Consider the following 20786-nt stretch of genomic DNA (forward strand, 5'->3'; position numbering starts at 1 on the left):
CTAATGCTGTACAATGACGACCACAACAGTAGTGTGGAGGAGTTGACGTTTCCAAAAATGTGGCAAGAGAGCAACCTCGCTATTTCTGCCAGCGGCCGAGTGTGCTAATGTAGCATTAATGAGTGCAGACAGAAACATTTCATAATGTAGTTTAACATCATTTTGCATACATCTCAAATGCAACAGTATAGACATGAATCACTTCTCGTAACAATGACCTTTTCCGGTACCTTTTTGATTCCGTGCGCACTTGCATGTTCTCGTTGTGGAGAAAAGAGCAGAGGTCAGTCTGAGGAGGTTTTTTTTTTCCATGACAAACCTGGTACAACTGCACATCTTGTATGCACTGTGAAATGGAAATAAATACGCTTTCATGTAACATGCATGTCTGAACTCACTTCGATGTGGTTTAATTGACGGTGGATGTGTTTTGGTCAAGTCACAGACGTTTCTTTCCTATGAGTTTTTTTCTATTTAAGGACAAACAACTCAACAAAAATTAGACAGCTATCAAATAAATTAAGCAGATTTTATATTTACATTCACTTAGACGCAAGTGTGACCGCAGCACATAATCAATGGGTACAACATATTGGGCTCAAAATGTCCTACAAATATAGATTTGCCATTGTGAAATGAAATCTATCATGGATGAAGACTTCCCAGTGCGGCCGGCAGGTGCAGCACATCCGAGTAAGATGGATGAACTGTCTCGCCAAAGAGCTTTCAAACGTTTCCACTGCTCAGATGAGCCTCTCCATGGGTGGAGTCTGGGTGACGCTCCACATCTCCACACGAGATCCGTCCTTCTCCTGCCGACTGGGGCTGTAAGTGCCGTGGGTGGCTCGGCGGTTCAGCGCCACCACCAGTCCGACCGAAGTCAGCATCACAACCAGCAGCAGGATGACGGACACCAGGCTGATGGCCAGTAGTAGGTCAGAGGTCACGCCTTCTGAGGTCAACTAGAGGTAAGATGTGCGTTAGCGTCTTTGCAGTAAAGCCATATCTATTCTGCATTCCAGGAAGGCCAAATTTAGCAAGCTTGACAAAGATGTCTTTTGTTTCTCAAAATCCTTTTTGACCTCCAGCAAACCTGCCAATGGGGTCGCCCAAAAAGAGGTCATGTGCCTTCTATTCAACAATGACCTTAGAAACACAATTAGGAAACACAACAGTTAGCTCCTGCAGCTATGTCATTTTTCTCTCCTCTCCATCCAGGTTCTCTGGGAAAGTGCTTACCTGTCACTGCGGCACACTTTGCTGTCACAGAGAGTGTGAAACAGGCAAGCCGCCGCAACAGCAGGACCCGCCATCAGTCTCCCACTGCCACACGCGCCACCGAGATGTCTAACTAACCAGTCTCTGAGGTACGTGGCGAGGCCACCCTGAAGCCTCCGAGCAGAGGCAGCGGCAATGCCTCTCTGCTGTCAGCACTATCAACCGTCTTTGTGTGTGTGTGCACGTCAGATACGGTGCCCTCATATTTTTCCGCCAAGCAGACCAAACTTCTGTGAAAGCCAGCAGCTCCCTGCTGAAGCTGCACTTCAGTGCCAGATGTTGCTTTGGCTGAGTTGAGTTTACTCTCATTATACCGTACTCATCTCTCAAGATTTTTGGTTTGCAAAAAAAAAGGATTGAATGACAGCTCATATCTAAAAAAAAATAAAAGATCTGGTCATTCATATCTCAAGGTACCACTTTGTGTTAATGTTGCTACTATTAGTACAACCACACTAAACACGTATTTACTTAAAAAAAAAAAAAGATTACTTATTAATTGTAAGGTGGGAAAGGAAAAAAAAGAATGATTAAAAGAGGACAGACAACAAAGACTAATAAGGAAGATTTTTTTTATTATTCGAACAAAAACAGAGAGGGATGTTAGGAGCTTCTGACGGAAGAGACTGACAAAAGAGAACACACACATGCCATGGTAGTAGTGTTATAAAAAATAAACATAAACATGATGGGAGAAAAGTGATAAATGTGGTCATGAAAGGTTGACCACCGTGACCCGGTGAATATGTGCCGGTTACTGAGCTGCAGAGAATTTGGGTTTAAAATACCTCCGAGAGAAACGTTTGCAGACAAAAAAAGAAGAAGAGCAAAACAACACATTGTGCAGCTGTCAGTCAATCATCCACTGATGCGAATTCACAACAACAAAGTAAGACGACATGTTGTCTCCTCGCACTTGTCAGTGCCTTTAGAAGTAAAACATGCCTTTTTTACACCTACGCTGCTTGGAGCTCCCCGAAATTCCGATACAAAAGACTGACAGGATATCCTAAATGGAGAAACATTCCAACAATACATTCGTACCTCCAACGAGGTTGTGTTTGGTTTGGATCGTGGCATTTCGGGATCCCTTTGTTCTGTTCGATTTATGCCAAGTAGAGTACCTGCTATTTAGCATGGATATGAATAACATTTGGTTTTACCATGTATGTGAGCTAACAGATTTTTGTTTAGAATATTTTGTGGGTTTTTGAATTTGAATAATGGTTTTGGTTTAACCAATGAAATCATTTTAAAACACTGTTATGCAACATCATGTTTTTAAACAACTACCTGTTATCGACTAACGTGCAATTAACACATTTTCATTCTATTCATTCACATTCATTTCTAGGAATTGCCATTAGTTCTTATTGACTCATATATACAATTGTCCAACTTTTAATCATCCTGCAATATTGCAACCCTCAGGTTTATTCTTCTTTTGCAGCACGTTAATAGTTTGAATCAAAACTGCAGTGGTACTGCCCGCAATTGCAGTATTAAAAGTGTCTGAAACTGCATTAGGACATTATGGCTCCAAGATTCCACTGACGAACAATCGCCACGCCTCAAAGGAGTCTCTAGGCTCTGGCAACATGTGATAAAATAATCGATTAGAGTAGTAGTGGTAAATATTTATGATATTAAATAAGGTGCTTGGAATGAAGGCACAAATGACACCTTGTGCCCCCTCAGTTGTTGTCCCCCCATTCCACCTCGGGCTCATCGTCCAGCCTGAGCACGAGGTAGGAGAGTAGCTGAAAGAGGTTCTGCCAAAGCAGCACGGCCACGTAAAAGTAAATGTCGCTTACGTCCGTCTGGCATATGTCGCCGGCGTAGCTCATGTCGCACACGCACAGGAACTTGTTGATCAAGTTGCGGCAGTAGCCTCCGTTCAGACACGGGTTGGACTTGCATTCGTCTATCTCCTGCTCACACCTGTGATGGACAGAGCGTTGATCATATTGTATTCGGATGGGGGAAAAAAAATGTATACAATTTGTCATTGCTTGTAAAATGATACTAATACACAAATAACTTTTTCCCCTAGGCCTCTCTTGCATAAAAGGGATGGCACAACTGATCAACAAGAAACCAATGGTAAGTGCAAGATCATTTTTGAAAAAAAACATTTCACCAAAATGAATTCATATTGGTGTCCATCATACCGGTGTCCAGCAAAGCCAGGCGGGCAGTCACACGACAAGTCGCGCTTGGTGCAGTTGCCGCCGTTGAAGCAAGTGTAGTTTTTCAAGTCATCTCCGCACACAGACGCAGGAAGGTTGGGCCGCCTAGATGCAGATTACAAACCAAAACTCAAATCTGCCACTGGAGCCAGACAAAAACAGTCATGTGAGACTACTTGTATTGTTTGATTCAGTATTGAGGCAAAAGAAGCTTACAACCCGACCGCCGTAATCCGATTACCGTAATTCTCGGACTATAAGTCGCGGTTTTTTTTTCATAGTTTGGGTGGGGGTGCGACTTATACTCAGGAGCGATTTATATACATATATATGGTTTTTTTCACTTTTTTGGGCATTTTATGGCTGGTGCGACTTATACTCCGGTGCGATTTATAGTCCGAAAATTACGGTATCTACCTTGAGGAACGACCATAAAATCTTGTGCAAACCCCAAAAAAAAAAAAAAGCCAGTCAGAATAGTTTTGATAATATGGAATGTATCCCTAAATAACAAAATACAAGCATTTTTTTCCCCCGGCCTTCTTTTGGCAAACTTTGGGACAAACAGCAGCTGTCACTCATTCTCTCTCTCTCTCGTATGTGTTTTTAAACAAACACTGATGGAGGCAGTGTTAATATTAGCTTTGCTTGCCATTTTGCCAGAGCGAGAGATGCTGCGCGTGACATTTGGGAAACAAAGGAGGAAACAAACAGGGAACACCTGAGAAAAAATACTTACACATTTCTGACAACAATGTACCAAGGAATTTCTTCAACCCGTTCACTAGAGAGGAAGACAAGGAAGGGATGGGGGAAGGAGATAGAAAGCCACACAAACAAAACAAAGTCATTTTGATGAAAACTTTACAGCGCCCATGTTCCCAGTGAAGGGAGACGTGCGGCTTCCTCGCAAAGGTTCTAGTGCGCAGGAAAAAAATGCAAGGAGCTGCGTGTTTATGGGATAAATGCTCGGCGGCGTTCCCTCGCCTGTTCTCCGAGGCAAACAAGAGATGAGAGGGAGAGAAAGTGCCGCTGTAGCACTGAGACACGGCGGCAGACCGAGAGGCCTTTTCTGCCTGACACTAGAATAGAAATTCATCTTCAGATGAAGCTTGCTGCAGGCGTAGGCAGCCACCGAGGAACGTGAGCAAACGTAGCATCTTGTCTGTCTTCCGCGATTTAGCATCATTTATTTGTGTTTGCTAACTAACCGTGCTCTCAAAAAGTCTTCAGGTAGTGACAAAAGGAGGAAATGTTTCTCCTTCCAAAGCCGTGTTTTGTATCACATCAAGTGGAAAGTGTGGTAAAATGTCACGGGACACAATTGAAGGAAAATTCACAAATGAGCTTTAAAAGCATTGTTTTGGATTGATGCTTTCAGAAATGTATTTGTTTGGCAACTTGATTGCTCAGTTGAAGTTGTTTTTTGGGGTTGCTTATATAAAAACCATGTCATTTTGTGGAAGGACAGACGAATGAATGAACTCATCCAAAATTAGCAATAGTCGGCCTGAGCGGAGGTCAACATTAAAAATGTAAATAAGCCGCTAACCCAAAAAGTTGGAACTTTTCTCAGCCCAGAACAAGTTGGAGCACACACTGTCTATCATGGACTTACTTGCAAAGCGGTCCGGTGTAGTTCTCAGGGCACAGACAGGCGTATCGGTCAAGTCCATGCAAGCAGGTGCCTCCATTTGCACACAGATGCTTTTCACAGATGTCAACTTCCTCCTCGCAGTGCATTCCGTCGTATCCCGGTTCACAAGAGCATTCGAAGGTCAGCCCGTTGATGCTGCAGTTGCCGTGGATACAAGGTCCGGAGGCGCAGGGGTCGGCCAAGAAGCCGCAGTGCCGCCCCGCCCAGCCCTCGGCGCAGCTGCAGTTGTAGTAGTTGAAGAAGTCTCGGCACTCTCCTCCGTTCAAGCACGGATCGGGCGCGCACACCGACGCCCCGCTGCAAGCGACCAGCGGAGGATTGAGGGACGTCTGGATGAATTTCTCCTTCTGTAATTGTGGAAGGTTGACCTGAGAAGAGCTGAGGTAAGACAGAGCGATCCCGCCTAGCTCCACCGTGCCCAGGCACCCTGCCAGTGACCATCCAACGTCGGTGGTCAAACCTCCCAGGAAGATGTCTACTCCCTCCCTGAGGAAGTCCAGGTTGCCCCCTTGACCCCTGGAAGTGACGGCTTCATCGACTTCATCATCCAGCACCAGAGTCCACTGAGATCTATTCGTCCACGGGGCAGTCATGAACAAGTGGACAGCGTGCCACTCGCCATCGCTGACAGATCTCACGCTGTTGAGGCTGACTGCGGACTTGTCTTCCTCTGCGTCTCCGGTGGAGCTCTGAAGATCCATGAAGAGGAAGCCGTCTTGGACAGAGAGCGTGACAAAGGCAGAATCCTTCTCCGCGTGGAGGATGGCTGCGCTACGTTTCCGAGTGCGCAGGTTGAAAGAGAGGTTGGTTAGGTTGCGCAATATGTGTCCGTTTCCTCTGTAGACCAGCACCGTGGTGTCATTCAGGAAAGTTGCATTGGTGTGACCTAGAAAGGCATGAAAATGACACGTGAGCTTCAAACACACCTTTAAAAACAACATTTAAAACTTTGAACCCGAGAAGACGTTGATCATTAGTTGGATAACTTCTTCTACTGGCTTTGTAATAATATAATATGGGTTCAAGCAAATCCTGCTTAAGTACTTGATGGAGCACTGTGTGGTTGGATTGAGGTCGCTAAGCGTGTTACGTGATTGGACAATTATTTATTTAAAGATGCACAAATTGTATAATCAAGTAGGTCTGTATGAAGGTAGGACAATAATGATATCATTTGATTAACACTGTCAGGATTCATTTAACAATATTATAATCATAAAGTTTATTATTATCATTGTTATTAATATTTTAAAAAATAAATTACAAATGTATTATCATTATTAATAATAAGTATTATTATTATTGATAACAGTTTATTATTGAAATTTAAGTCAGTTCTCCTGCCCACGAGAGCTACATTTTGGATTCTAATGTGGCACGTGAATGCCTGCCGATCATTTTGTCCTTAGCATGGAACTGATGATGTCTTTACTCACATTCATATCCTTGGTGGACTATCTTGCACTCAGCATCCGCAGGGCACGGAGACAATTGGCACCATCTGACGTCTTCACAGTGCCGCCCTGCTGTGCTGGGTGGGCAAGCGCAAGTGAAATCGTCCCACGCGGTGTAACACATTCCCCCGTTGAGACAAGGGTTCCTCTGAAGAAGAGACAAGGACAAAGGTGGGGCTCATCATTCAAGTCTTTTATAATGAATAAAGGGGCACACTTACACTGCAGGTGTTGTCACCGGAGCAGCCAGCAGTCACATTCTCCATGAGTTGCAAAGGGAATGTCGTCACCAAAGTGTCCAAAGCAAAAAAGTGCAATCTCCTGTCATTTATCTGCAGGTCTTGGATGCATCCTTTAAAATGTCCCCCCCCCCAAACGGCAGCAGCACGGCTGTCCAGCAGACCTCCGACATAGACGCTATCTCCTGCTCGAATGGCGTAAGTCCTGACCTGGGCTTCAGCTTGTTTGTGAGCCTCCACGTGCAGCGTCATTCGGCCCCTGGCCACCTCCACATTCACAAAGTGAACTTGGCCGTCATTGAGCGCGCTCTCTCCCCTCAGGCTCTCGATGTCACCGAGCTGAGCCGTGACCACGCCGTCCTCCAGCCACACGTGCAGGTAGCGCGTGCTGCCGTTGCCCGCCGCCAGCAGGAGGCCGCCGGGCTTGCGCGTGCGGAGGAAGAGAGAGATCGAGAGGCCTTCACCCAGGTCATCCGTGACGTTGAAGACGGCGTAGCTCAGCGAGTCCTCGCTCCCAAAGCGAGCGCTCGCATGTTCTGAAGGTGAGGGGGAAAAAAGGCAAATTTGATCGAAATTCACATTTATTTCTTTTTATTCTTATTCATGGGCATACCCTCTTCGCAGTCTTGGCCCATGTAAGGCCTTGGACACTGGCACCGGTAGCTCTGCCACAAGTTGACACACAGTCCATTGTTTTGGCAAGGCGCATCCTCGCAGCGGTCTCGGTGGCTGCAGCCAGGCGACACGTTGACAGCGGAGTCGCTCAGCCACTCCTCGGGGACAATCAATTGCCAGTCCACCAAGACATCCCGCATGCAACCGATAAATGGCGGAATTGAGGAGTCCTCGCTCGGATCCTTTCGCACCCCTCCGATGAAGGTGTTCTGAGGGAGCGACGCCGAGCCCTCCATGTTATTCTGGACCGGTGCGACCTTATAGCATAGCTGCCTTTCGCATGTCGCCGCGTCACTCAAGAGTCTCAAAGCGAGCACCCGGTTTGTGAGCACCGCCTCGACCGTATGCCACTCTCCATCGGCGACCGCGTGCGACAGCTCCAAAGCTCCAATTCGACTCAGTACTTGGAGCTTGGCGGCGGTTTGCCTTCGAAGCGTGAGGTGAAGCTGGCCCTCTTGCAGCTCCAGGCATAGCAGAAGACCCCGAATGCTCCGCTGGAACAATACAGCCCGGGGCAAAGCGGTCTTGAAGCTGAGGGTGATATTGCAAGAGATCTCAGCATCCACAAAGGGGCTCTGTAGCAGAAGGTAGCCGCTACGTTCGAACGAGAAGGCGGTGGGGGTCTTGCAGAGCGGACCGCTGTGTCCGGCCGAGCAGGAGCAGGTGTAGCCGTGAGTTCCGTCCAGAAGGAAGGGATTGCAGGAGCCTTGGTTCTGGCACTCATGGCCGTCACAACCCACCAGCCTCACGTGGCAGTTTGCACCTCCGTAAAGATAGCCTTTGCTACGTTGTTTGTTGCAGTGACACATGTAGCCCCCATCATGGCTCTCGCACTTCCCCCCATTCTGGCACGGGTTGGCATCACAGTGGTTTATTAGCTCCTGGCAGAGGGAACCTGTGGGATGAATGACATCACTGCAGTTTAACAGGGACCACTCCAGTGCAATTCAAACTATTTTCCTCACAACAAGGATTCAAGGCCAGGGTATTGTTTTGAATGGATCTCTTCTTAAAACAAAGCAAACAGCTTTTATAAAGGTTATTTTGAGCCTCATCTCATGTCATCTAAATAAAATAGAAAGTATCAAGTAGCTCCAAGTTACAGTTGACAATATACAGCACTGGATATTTACCTTTTATTTAATCACGCTCTATTTTTAAACTGTAAATGGAATCCACTGAAATTGACTCTCGTGGTCTGAACATTATAAAACGACAGAAAACAACACCACTGGTATTTCAACCTGTTCACAATCTAGCCACTTAACTAGTCCACGAGGATACTTAACTCTCCAGTGTTGCGCATTATCCTCTTAACGTTGTTTCACTTCAAATGTGTTTACAGACTTACTATTCAAAAGATTGTTATTTGATAGTTTCCCTGCTAGCGTTTACGATGGAGAGTAGAAAATAGGCAAGCAGATGCTCCAATGCACATCACCCACTTCTTCCTGTTACCTGTTCCAAGCCAGAGAACCGCCCAAATCCATCCTGTGTGTATCCGCATTATGACGTCACTCTTTTCCCCAGAGATGCCCCAAACTTGTCTAAGTGCACCATATTAATTTGACGTCCGTCGCAATGGAGCTCTGCTCTTCGTCGTGCAGGGCCGAATATGCGGAGACCAGCAAAGTAAGATCCTGGGGATTACACTAATGCTATTTGGCCAACTTACTGAGTCAGTGCGACACTAGCCAGGGCACCTCGCAGACTAACTTAGCCTGATCATTGCAAAATCAAGTCTTGTGTAAGGCAGAGTTAAAGTAATCTGCTTTTGTAACCCAAAAACATTCAAGGCACACTGACAATATCCTTTAGGTATTTAGCAAACGACTGCAGGTACACTAGAAATAATTCCACCACAATCTCACAGGGAGTACACATATGTGATGTATTTGATATTATTAGTAACTGTTACTTTGTTCTATCCTCCTAAAGCACGAAAAAAAGCATTATATAACCTAATGTTTATCTCAAGCCTTAGCCTATGCACACACTTTTTTTTAAATTAGTTTTTTATTTAATTTATTTTATTTTCCATCCATCCATTTTCTGTACCGCTTATTATTTAACTTATTTTATTATTACCACACAGCTCTTATTTACAGTATGTGTCAGCATAGGCTGCAAAAAAGCAGCATCATGTAGTGGACTCCTCAGAATATGGTACCTGTTGTTCCCGGAGGGCAGCTGCAAATGTAGCCCGCAGCGTGCTGCGGGTCGTAGCGTTCGGGTAGCAGTGGCTCGATACCAAAAAGAACCCGCCACGACCTCTCGATGCAGCGGCCTCCGTTCAAGCACGGGTTACTGCCGCACTCATTGATGTCTATTTCACAGAGTGTCCCCTTAAACCCTGAAATCAAGCAAAACATGACAGTAAACAACACAAGATTAAATTCTCAGTGTTGCTTTGGTTGATTATTTTGTTCTTTTTGTAAACTCTCACATTTAAGGTCCTTACCTGGCAAGCATTGACAGGTGTAATGACCCTGACTTTCCGTACAGGTGGCACTGTTGAAACACGGTTGAGAGTTGCATTGTTGTTTCGGGCTCTCACAATGGCCACCACTAAAGGCTGTTTGTGAGCAGTCACAGCTATATCTGGGACAAAGTCACATTAAATCAAATTTGTAAAAAAAATGGTTCTATTTTTATGGGCACTCGATTGTCAATTCCTCACCCATTGTGTCCATCTATACAGGGAGCCCCGTTTTGGCACGGCTTGTCTTGGCATTCATCAATGTCGATTTCACAACGGCGGCCTTGGAAACCGGGCGGGCAGGTGCAAAGCGAGCCACCCGTGTTGTCGTGGCAACTGCCGCCATTGAGACACGGCTGTAATTGACACTCATCAATGGAGACCTCACAAGTGGGCCCTGAGACAATGAAAGCAACACAGATGTCCCAGTGCAAAATGACAGGCGCTTGCTTTTATGTGGACTGTCATCATATATGCTTTCAAGTGCCACTTCACAACTGTACTGTAGTTATAAAAAGTCGACACACCCCTGTTGAAATGCCAGCTTTTTGTAATGCAGACACCAGGATGAATTATTCCTCAACTCCAAAAACACAATGTGACATCCTGTCCAACAACACTGCCTGTGTCTGTTCCCTCACCAGTGAAGCCAGCGGCACAGAGACAGGAGTATCGGCCCACTCTGTCAACACAGGTGCCTCCGTTTGCGCAGGGCTGGGAGACGCATTCGTTGACATCGATCTGACAGTGAGAACCCTGGAAGCCCGGCACGCAGAAGCAGGCGTAGCCGTCCTCGCGGATTTGACACAAGGCTTGGTTTTGGCAAGGATTTGGTGAGCACAGATTCACACCTGGAGGGTGCCCCGAAGGAGACGCACCTATACACACGTGATAATGAGCAGTTTTATATTCCAAATGTGATACAGTAAGTCAGAAGGTTGTGGAACAAAACACAAAGTGCATCATCATGTTTCTTTTTAATGACTCATTTTGAGCCTAAAAAATAGATATTGCTTGTTTTTTCCCCAAACCAATGAAATCTTTATTCAATGCCGTAAAGAGGATCACAATCAGCCGTGCAAGTGGCGCATGGCGAGATGATAAACACTTCACTCTAATCTTGAGCACGGCAAAGTGGTTATTGCACGGATATGAAGCGTGACAACCATGCTAAAATTGCAACTTCAGTGCACAAATGTATGCACATAGCCACGGTAATCCTACTTGGAGTGTCCAATCAGGCTGAGTGCAAAACCCATGAGAGGCTCTTGTGCACCATGATTGCTGAAGGGCAGTCAGACTCACAGGCAAGAGCAGACTTGTGCCATATGTCTGTTAGGTTGTTATGAGCAGGAGGAATATGCAAAATTGTTTCCTGGTAAAAAAAATTCTTCTTCTTTTTTTTCCCATTTTGTACCAAAATGTGTGTTGGGGTAATTAAATGTAATTTTAATGTGACAGGATTTTTTCCCCCCATAATTACTTTAAGTTTAGGATTATGACTGTAAAATCTAATACTGTATACATTATGGCCATAACAGTCACTTCAATTATTATTGAATGTAATATGTGGGCAACTGACCTGCTTTGGTTGAAGTGTGCTGTATTCAATTGATAGTTTCTGTTTATCCACTTACAGTGTCTGTGGATAAACAGAGTGACTCCTAATCAATTAAACAGTGTGGAAATGAGTCACTGTAACCCAAAAGGCTAACATGAAAACATCCAGTGATTTATTTGAGAGGAAATCGAGACAGGTGTGGCAGAGATTCAGAGAACCATACATGGCCACCCCACTCCCCCCACAGCGTGTGGACTTTTCAAATGTAAATTGGCTCTTTGGTCTTTGTTTGGTCCTATCTAGAGAGCCTCAAATAGCACATGTGGAACATCTCTTGTCCACTGACTCATCTGCTTGTCTGTGTGTTTCAGTGGTGATAACAACAACAGTGGTTGCTGTGTCGCCAAGATGTATAGCGTGTCTACAGAAAATGGATGGATGGATGGATGGATGGATGGATGGATGGATGGATGGATGGATGGATGGATGGATGGATGGATGGATGGATGGATGGATGGATGGATGGATGGATGGATGGACATTTTCAAGCAAACAAACGAAATAAAAAAAGGTAAGATGTTGCGCCTAAGCGTGGAAGTTTAGTTTTCTAGGAAAATAATGAAAACTACTTATGCAGCAAACAACAAATAGTTATGCAATCAGATGATGGAGAAGTCACTTACCATAGGTCACAAACAGTGAGGAGATAAGAATTGTCCATGCGAGTGATTTAAATCTGGAAAAATGAATCACATCCATAATCGTGACGAGGAACCATCCTGCTTTTCTTAAGCACAAAATGTTGTTACGATGGTGATTTTGCTGATCTGCCTGCAGGGTCTCATGTGTTGTCAACTCCAGAAGCACTTCAACACACACTTCTGCTGCCCATTGGAGCATCCTCAGGAGCCTCCATCACATGTGAAATAAAGAGCCTGATTCCCAACCGTATCCAGGGAGGAGGAGCTGTAAGCAATTCTTCGAAGCATTAAGGACAATCACAACTAGCACATTCATAAGAATAATAATTTATACAACGCTTTTACAATATACTCAAAGATGCTTTACAAGTACAGTCAAGCAACTTGAAATCGTAAATTAAAATCACACAATTCTAAAGAGGTGGATTTTAAAAAGAGACAATGATAAGGTCAGTTACATGACCATCTGTGGATCTTAAAAGAAAAACACATTTTCATTGTTGGTACATTCTGTGACTATAACTATAATTATTAGAATATTCTGAATACTTTTTCTAAATATAATAATTCATAAAATTAGTAATAAAATGTCTGACAGTAAATTATTTGTAATTTATTTTAATACAAGCACAGTACCAAGAAGAAACAAACTGGATCAAGGCAAACCTGTGCAAATATTAAATAGTTTCTCAAGTTGTAAGTACTCCTTGGCTCTGTTATTTAAATCGATGCGCTTTTGCTTCTGTCCACTAGGGGAAGCTAACGATTCATGAAAATACAAAGATGATGCTTGGATGGAAACATAGTCCAGACAAAGTTGGGAGACAGACAATCACTTAATGGGTTTTTCAATAGCACAGAGCCAGCATAGACCCTCGTGAATACAATAGAAGTCCGTCCAGCCTGAGTCAGCCATGCTGAGTACTTGTTTACCTTTTTTTCTGCATTGCATTTGCAGTAAAAAGAAATGTTTCCCTGCCAAACACAGTCATTAGAAGTGTTCAAGAAAATATTTATACTTTGCTCTCTCATTTGTCCTTGTCAGACGGACGACCTGATGAAGCTCAAAAAGCTTTTAGTGATTTGACCTCAGTTGAACTACTGCAACAAGAACTACAGTTAACTTTTTTGGAGTTACATAACCAATATTTTGTGAATATTCCTATTTTATGGTCATGATTTTTATGTGCAACTTTGTTCCTTCTACTTATCCCAAAGCCTTGCCTACTTTATTCCTCCATTTTTAGTACACCTCAAGCACATTTGACTTCACGTTGTGTTTGATAGTGACTCGGAGGTGTTGATCCAGACAACTGAGCAGCGAGCTTTGAAAGCTGAGGAGGCCCTCCAAGGCAGCGCTTGAGAACATTAAAAACCTGGAGAGACAACTACATGATTCTTTAGGTCGGATACCCAAAAGGTGTAAAGTTTGTTTGGAAATGCTGACGTATTTATTATGTGAAGGTTCTGCTTATTGTCTTGCAGAAGAAAAGAAAACAGCTTCACCGTTGCCTGCTGTTGTTTCTCCAAAGAAAGCCACACATCAACGCAAATGTTTCTCATGATGTCGCCGTAAATTTAATTTGAAAAAAGCAAATTGTGCAATACTAAATGAGTAGTGTAAAAGGTAAAAAAAAAAAGATGAAAGATGAGTATCTTATAGAGTGTTCAAGATGCTCTGGTTACGCACTCTGGCCTGTACTTGAGGGTCTTCCATGGCTGCCAGATGCTGCTGTAACTCCACTGGAAAGCTGACAGAAAATCAAAGCCAAGCACAACACAGCGTGGTCAGCAGAACCCTCAAAGTGGACCGCAAATCTCTGCATGCATCTGCTGACAGATCAAATGGATCAAGGTCTATTTTGAGGAGAACTTTGAATTTGGAGTGGCCTTCACGGTTGAGCTGTTTCAATTAAGTTCATTTCTCGGTGATTGTCTTGAGCAAAGGTTCTTAAATAAAAAAGAACAAAGAATGTAAGTCACACACATTTAGTTGTGTCCATCGAGTGGCATGTCACAAAGTTAGTGACAACTTCTCAACTCTCCAAGGTGAAGCAACACACATTCACCTCAGTGTTTGAAATATGTTCAGGCTTTTTTTTTTTTTCCCAAGGTAGGTTATCATTCTTGAAAAAGCTTTTGAATTGAACTTGATAGATTGTGCAAGTGTTTCAAATTCTTTTCTTGATACCGAATGCTTATCATAACAAGGTTGAGATATCCTCAAGGGCGCAGCAGAAAATTATTATTATTATTAAGTTCAGATATTTTTGGCCATCAAAAATACAGTCAATGCTTATTTAGTATGGATCAACATGAAAAAAAAACACATATCAGTGTGATGCAGTTCAACATTGACATTTAAATATATCACAGACAGTTTATGCATTTATATACAGTCGTGCAAATGAATTCGTGTGATTGAATTTGAACATGTACATGATGGAGTGCATTTAGAATTTCAGTCAGGCATTTGATGAAGTCAGCTAAATTAAATCAACTTCCATTTTACAAAGTTGGCATTTTTCAGCTCATCGCACAACCGACAGGTAAGCTAAGAGCGTTGTTTAAAATTACAACTCATCGAATATAAGGTGAGTGTGCTTATATATATATTAAAAAAAAAAAAGGCTCGTAAATTTGTGTCTTTACTGTTCGTTTTTTTAGGGGCAATTAACATGCGTCGTCTTTGAAGGACGTTTGTTGTTGACGTTGGTTTTCAATTTGAACACCTAACGAGTACATTTAATGTTGTGTATGAATCGTATTTACATATTTCGTCATGAAACAATCACAAATATAGCGTTTGATTGGGTAGAGAGTTATGAACGTTTGTAACGCCATTGCATTGTTGCTATGTTGTTACTGTAACTTCAAATATTGATTGTACCAGGCTTCCAACCTAGCAGGCCAGCAATTGTTGTTTAAATGAATGTATTACAAAATAAACAATGCAAAAATTGTGCATACAATATAGGCAGCATCACAGTTAACAAGTGTTGACATGCCCTCCCCTCAAGTTCAAAAGGTCAAGAGGTTATATAGCTGTCATTGGGTGAGAAGCGGGGATACACCCAGAAGTGGTTGACAGCCAATCGCAGGCTGCAAATAGACAACCATTCACAGCTATGGATAATTAAGAGTGATCAATCCTAGCATAAGAGTGGTCAGTCCTTCCATGCATCTTTTTGGAAATCAGTAGGAAACCAACGCAGGCCCAGGGAGAACATGCAAACGCCACTTGGGTACTGTGAATCAATTGCAAATCTGCCAATGTAGGCAAACTTTGTTCTGCTCAGCTTGGAACTTCGGTGCTCCTAATCACAGCCATTCTTTAAGCCCATTCTGCTCGCTTATTCTTCTGCACGCATGCAAACGTGTTTAAATTTGACTTTTAACTCCGCCTGCCTCCAACCTGCCCGGATACCCCCCCAGGCTTCTGTCCTTGACTAGGAGTCCTGCTGTGGCCCTGCTTTCTTTTTGATGTTGTTCTCTTGTTCTCCTTCAAATGTCACCAGGCAAGATGAACCCGGACGTCGTTTTAGCAAAGCTGAAGAAAGATGTCCGCTCTTTACTCATTTCCTCCAAAGTCGATCTGGACCCTGAGCTACTTAAACGGGACTACAAAACTATAGTGGGCCATCCTCTGCCTCTGAAACTCCTGGGCTTTCGAAATGTCATGGATATGTTGAAGGAGATACCTGACGTGGTCTCGGTTAATGTCCGAGAGGATGGTAAAACATTCTTGAAGGGTAAATAAACATTTTTTTGCTTTTATTTCCTTATTTATACATCTGACTTTGCAAGACTTTGCTCTCTGTCACCACAGCTGTTAGCCATGAGTCCACGAGAAACATTGAGGAGCTGGTAGCTAAGCAGCGTACGTCCATGAGGGGCAAAAAAAGAAAGAATTGGCAGTGCTCTTCCAACCGCAAGTGTTACCGTTCAGCCCCGTTAATTCTTCCCAGGCGAGGTGGCGCTCCTCCGGCCCTTCCTCCTCAGCTGAGGGCCCAACTGCGCGTCCTTCTCTCGCAAGTACGACAATCTACATGTAGCATGTCACAAATATGTCCAGCCATTTATTTTTTTAAATGCTGATGTTTTAGGGACCTGTGAGGTTGTCAGAACTGGAGAGCAGCTTTCTACGATGCTTTGGCCGCCCTCTGCGTGTTCATAATTTGGGCTTCTACTCCACTGGAGAGATGCTGGAAGCTGCTGCAGACCTTGTTTTGATCCAGCAGGGCAGGTTTGGCTCCATAGTGACGCTGAGAGAGCAAATGCTGCCCAGAACATTTAACACTAAACAGAGCCTCGGACCACTAAAGACCACAACCCACGCGGGACTGCACACTCCAGCAAAGTCTCAAGGTATGAAAGTGTTAACTGGAAGAGATTGATTTAGAATATTTTTCTCATCTGAAACTTTTTTTGATAGCAAAATTAAACGTTTTTGCCTATCCCGTCAGACACCACTGTGAGTTCTGTCCACGAGGAGCCGCCACATGTCAGTTGTAATCTGCAAGGGATTGACAAGACCCAAGAACCAGAACCACAGCTCCACCAGAAAAGTCTCCATTTTAATCTGCATTTCTCAAAGGTCTGTTGCTGTTTTAATCTGGAAGACTAGATTATGATTGATCATTTTATATCAGTTTTACTGTCTCATTTTTAGTTGCAAGAGGAGCTTCGCCAGCAGATTGCAGAGAACGGAGTGGCCGCGACCATCAGTCACAAGCTAAAAGAGAAACTGCAAAAGGTCAGGTGACATTCCCGATGATGAGATTCCCCACACTATTAATTTCCTATTTCTCCATCAAATAAGTCTTATTTGAAGTACTTGATGTTTTTAGGTTGTCGGTCAAAGTAGCTATGGAATATCAGTTCACCATCTCCCTGAGGAGTACAAGGTGAGAAGATCGTACCAGGAAAAAAAAGTTGTCGAGAGCCCGAAACTGCTGAAATCCACACATGCGAGTTTTAATGTGACTTAAATCTATTTACAGAGGCTTTTGGGTGAGGACTTGCCACTGAAAGAGAAGGGCTTTGTCAGTGTCACTGAGCTGGTGGACACCATGAGTGACATCTTCGACCTGCAATATGTGGATGGGGACAGTAAATGCGACTGGATCGTAAAGAACGCAACCTCTGGTAGGTACACGAATCGCAATTCTATCTTGTTGAGCTCAAGTATTTGATGTGTCACGGGATGGAGAAGGAAGCGCATTTGGATTTGTTTGTAGATGCTCCTGGTGGAACATGGCCACAGACAAACTGCCACACTGGAGAATCTCTTTGGGACGTCAAGGATGGCCACATCTCGGTGGACGCGGCGGAAGAACTTTTGACGATGGATTATTCTGTGAAGCGAGAACGGGTAAGAGAGTTTTAAAGTGCTCTATGGATTAGGTTGAGAAAATTGTACAAATTCACCTCTGTCGTTCGTCTTCAGGCGTCAGAGCTGTGTCCCGCCGTCGCGGTGTATTGCAGCCCCGTCGTGCCTCCGGACGCTCTGCAGAGTCAACATCTTGAACGGCCGACACCGCGTCCATCTTTTGAATGGCTTCCAGTCACGGTGGAACAAGTCGAGTCTCCAGGACTCTTCTACGTCCGCTTCACGGGTTGTGAGGAAGCTCAAACCTTTGAGAAGATGAAAGTGGAGATGACGTAAGGACGCGTTAGTAGGCAGTCCCGTCCATCCCACTGAAGGAATGTCAAGCAGTTTTGTGTGTCTACTTGCAGTCTCTGTTATTCCTCTCCTGATGTGTCCGAGCGCTACCGCCTCCCGCAGCCGTTTATCCGCCGAGGGCAAGTCTGCTGTGTGTCATCCGAGAACACCTGCTTCACCCGGGGTGTGATTCGCCAGCTCATCAGCTCCACCAGCGTTGAGGTCTACCATGTAGACTTTGGCACGGTAACCACCGTGCATCCCGATGGCCTGATGTTCCTCAAGTAGGCCATGTTACTACCGCCACCGACGACGACACCGACGACGTCTTGTGAGCGGAATGTTTTGCCCTTATTGTTTCAGGTCCTGCTTCTCCGTTCTTCCAGCACAAGCCGTCCCATCGTCGCTTGCTGGAATTAAAGCGACCACTGTAAGCCCTCTGCCTGTCGAGGTCTCCTAACAAAGTTTGTGAATTGTGACTATTAGGGTTGTGCAGTATATTGTTATCGTAGGTCCATCAAAGGATTGTAGAAAAGGTGTCAAGATGCCGGTGGCTCACCTTGACTTGGATTTGTCATTGCAGGGTGCCTGGACTTGGGAGGCAATTGCTTCATTTATCACTCTTTGTAATCGGCCCCCAGTGGCCGGACTGGTTTGCGACACGGGAGATGTGCTCCACCTGTGTCTTTGTGATACCCACACTGAACAGGACATCCACGTCCGCAATGTCCTCATCAGCCAAGGTCATGGGGAGCCCTGCGGCCCCTCAGCCAGTGCAGCAGTGAGTCCCCTGAAAGATTCAAATGAAATGCAATGTGTTAATATTCCTGCCCATATCTTTCCCAGGTGTGTGACAAGGTCAGCCCTGTCCGCCTTTACCTGGGGGAAGGTACATTTCACCTGCCAGATATTGACGAGGGGAGCATTTGGCCGGCAGAAACACTTGAGCAATCAGAGGTAATCCTTCGACACACCCGTGCTACGAATTTGAGTTGTCGTCGCAAGGAAGCTCACGCAATGAGGTCGCAATGGGTTTTTATTGACCTAGCTTCCGTCACTATTGACGCTGGACAATTTTGAGAATAAGCTTTAGCAGAGGTCTTGTAAAGTGGTTTTGTTGCAGTTGGAAACTGAGGAGAAGCCCTCGGAATTTATTGGGGACAATGAGAGCAACACTGATGTTCAGGTAGGTACTTTGTAACTGTATTAGATGAGCATCATTTTTTTTCACTTTTTATTTTCACGCCTATCCTAAGAATCCTTCACGTCGAGGAGAGAAGCAGGAGTTTGATGGCACTGTAACATCAGCAGTTTGTCCACCCTTTATCTTGAGGACTCAGGAGAAATTCCAGGACAACTTATTTCACGGTACATAGCGCGCATACGCACACAATTTGTCTATAGCATACATTATAGATCTGTGCCGCTTGCCAGAACTGGACTCTCTGACCTACTCGCGTGCATATGTTTGTTTAATGCCATGCGAGGGAACATTCTCCGTCAGCAGTTGGAGAAGCAGTTCAGTAAATGAAATCGTTGTTACCTTGTGCTTAGCTTAGCATTGCAGACGAGGGTTTTTAAATGTGCTGGTGTGAGCAGAAATATATTCATGTTTGCAGCAATTCTTACGGGAGCAAATCTGAAACGAGAAAAAGGTTTGGGCTGCTTCTCCAGCATCCTTCTGCCTCGATCGATCGATTGTGCTGTGAATGGAGGTGTGGATGGTAAGAGCCCAATTTGTAATACATTGAACAATATAAGTCCAAAAGGTATAGCATGATTAATTGAGTGTACACCAACAGGTTGAACAGATGAAGAGCAGAGAAGAGCTTGCAATGTGGCAACATCATTTTCAGGTCCAATATTGCATTTTTTGTCAAGTTTATTTATATAGCCCCGAATTTCCCCACCCCTGGGGATCAATAAATATTCAATCAATCACAAGCAGTCTCAAAGGGCTTGTTCGGTTTGGATCTTGCAGTGGTTTAGTTCAATTCTGTGTAAACAATTGATACTAAAAAAAGAAGTTTGGAAAATTAGTTTTGGGCATATTAAATGAAAAGAAAAAAAAAAAAAGTGTTTATTGTGTTAATTGTTTAGTCTAATGTGAATTCCAAAACGTGCGCCCACCTTTTCATGTCATATAAAGTGGTGCATGTGCTTAAAACTTGCCAGACCAACGTGCAATAGTTTGTGCCTTTTATGGGGGGGATGTGTATGTGCTTGGTGGATGGGCCTGGTCAGGCAGACACACACAGTTAACCTTATTAGAGAGGAGAGTAATGGAGTTGAAGGCCAATTAGTGTGTGTGTGTGCTGAATGACGCAGAGATGAGATTGCTTTGATTTATACAAACATAAAGCCAGGAAGAAAACCTTTTCAAGGTTTTTGGAGCATTCTTTTGTTTGTTGAGAGAGCACATACTAAACCTTTCCCAGAAAGAGCATGGATGACTTTGATATAGTGTTTCAGCCCACCACACCAAGATTGCAAATGAACGATGCTAATTTCAAACATTGATGGTTTCATTTCACACTTGATGGTTGGCCACGCAATCTAGAGACCCAACGATTTGGATCAAAACAATTAAAAAGTCCATTTGCCATGCCTCCTTCAATACGAGTGCTTGTCGCTTATGCATTTATTCATCGATGTTAACTAGCTAAACAATGTGAAAGGACGGAATAAGGTGTCAAAAGTGACAATGATGTGGCTTGTGTTTGTTTTCCAGTTGCAGCTGAGCTCCCGCCCCGGTTAATATGCAATCGCACACCCTGACACTTCCATTAAAGCGTGTTTATGGCAGCTGCAAAGAATCCATATGGCGGACATGCAGTCACACCCGTGTACACTCGGTTGTATTTTTTTTTTCTTTGAATTCTCCCCAA

The 20786-nt window shown here is 44.2% G+C and overlaps 2 protein-coding genes and 2 long non-coding RNA genes across 5 annotated transcripts; 3 read left to right on the plus strand and 1 right to left on the minus strand.

The window, feature by feature from the left end:
- Positions 1–738: 738 nt before the first annotated feature.
- crb1 (crumbs cell polarity complex component 1) lies at positions 739–12433 on the minus strand. Of its 2 annotated transcripts, XM_037248698.1 has the most exons (13): positions 12216–12433; positions 10613–10849; positions 10173–10368; positions 9954–10093; positions 9663–9845; positions 7431–8387; positions 6800–7353; positions 6561–6726; positions 5086–6010; positions 4207–4251; positions 3450–3572; positions 3093–3219; positions 739–962 (listed from the first exon to the last, which is right to left on the minus strand). In XM_037248698.1, the coding sequence occupies exons 1-13, from the start codon at positions 12430–12432 to the stop codon at positions 744–746; spliced, it is 4089 nt and encodes a 1362-aa protein (XP_037104593.1). In that variant the 5' UTR covers position 12433; the 3' UTR covers positions 739–743. The 2 variants fall into 2 exon arrangements, with proteins under 2 accessions (XP_037104593.1, XP_037104594.1); XM_037248699.1 differs by lacking the exons at positions 9663–9845; positions 9954–10093; positions 10173–10368; positions 10613–10849; positions 12216–12433 and adding an exon at positions 8951–9138.
- LOC119121287 lies at positions 862–10323 on the plus strand. Its single transcript, XR_005097648.1, has 7 exons — positions 862–968; positions 1219–1367; positions 3332–3381; positions 6594–6749; positions 6917–7015; positions 7139–7359; positions 10194–10323. It is a non-coding gene; the product is annotated as an uncharacterized LOC119121287 (long non-coding RNA).
- On the plus strand, positions 12057–14193 carry LOC119121289. The gene is made up of 4 exons (XR_005097649.1): positions 12057–12103; positions 12370–12500; positions 13521–13637; positions 13719–14193. It is a non-coding gene; the product is annotated as an uncharacterized LOC119121289 (long non-coding RNA).
- Positions 14194–15754: 1561 nt separating this feature from the next.
- tdrd5 (tudor domain containing 5) lies at positions 15755–19795 on the plus strand. Its single transcript, XM_037250332.1, has 17 exons — positions 15755–15985; positions 16063–16268; positions 16340–16601; positions 16700–16830; positions 16906–16989; positions 17084–17140; positions 17237–17381; positions 17474–17607; positions 17683–17897; positions 17973–18182; positions 18262–18328; positions 18482–18679; positions 18745–18855; positions 19022–19084; positions 19155–19266; positions 19518–19622; positions 19701–19795. Exons 1-17 carry the CDS (start codon positions 15757–15759, stop codon positions 19703–19705), a joined length of 2334 nt encoding a protein of 777 aa, XP_037106227.1. The 5' UTR covers positions 15755–15756; the 3' UTR covers positions 19706–19795.
- Positions 19796–20786: the final 991 nt, after the last annotated feature.

Source organism: Syngnathus acus, chromosome 4, assembly GCF_901709675.1.
Source record: "Syngnathus acus chromosome 4, fSynAcu1.2, whole genome shotgun sequence".
Taxonomy (NCBI): domain Eukaryota; kingdom Metazoa; phylum Chordata; class Actinopteri; order Syngnathiformes; family Syngnathidae; genus Syngnathus; species Syngnathus acus.

What these genes read in the sequence shown, in the direction of transcription:
- tdrd5 (XM_037250332.1), top strand. Translation starts at nt 15,757, where the DNA reads ATGAACCCGGACGTCGTTTTAGCAAAGCTGAAGAAAGATGTCCGCTCT. An exon ending in TGCGCGTCCTTCTCTCGCAA is followed by an intron (nt 16,269 to 16,339) that starts GTACGACAATCT and finishes CTGATGTTTTAG; the next exon opens with GGACCTGTGAGGTTGTCAGA. An exon ending in TTAATCTGCATTTCTCAAAG is followed by an intron (nt 16,831 to 16,905) that starts GTCTGTTGCTGT and finishes TCTCATTTTTAG; the next exon opens with TTGCAAGAGGAGCTTCGCCA.
- crb1 (XM_037248698.1), bottom strand. Translation starts at nt 12,432, where the DNA reads ATGCTCCAATGGGCAGCAGAAGTGTGTGTTGAAGTGCTTCTGGAGTTG. An exon ending in CTGCCCTCCGGGAACAACAG is followed by an intron (nt 8,388 to 9,662) that starts GTACCATATTCT and finishes TTCATCCCACAG; the next exon opens with GTTCCCTCTGCCAGGAGCTA. An exon ending in TACACCGGACCGCTTTGCAA is followed by an intron (nt 4,252 to 5,085) that starts GTAAGTCCATGA and finishes CTTCCTCTCTAG; the next exon opens with TGAACGGGTTGAAGAAATTC.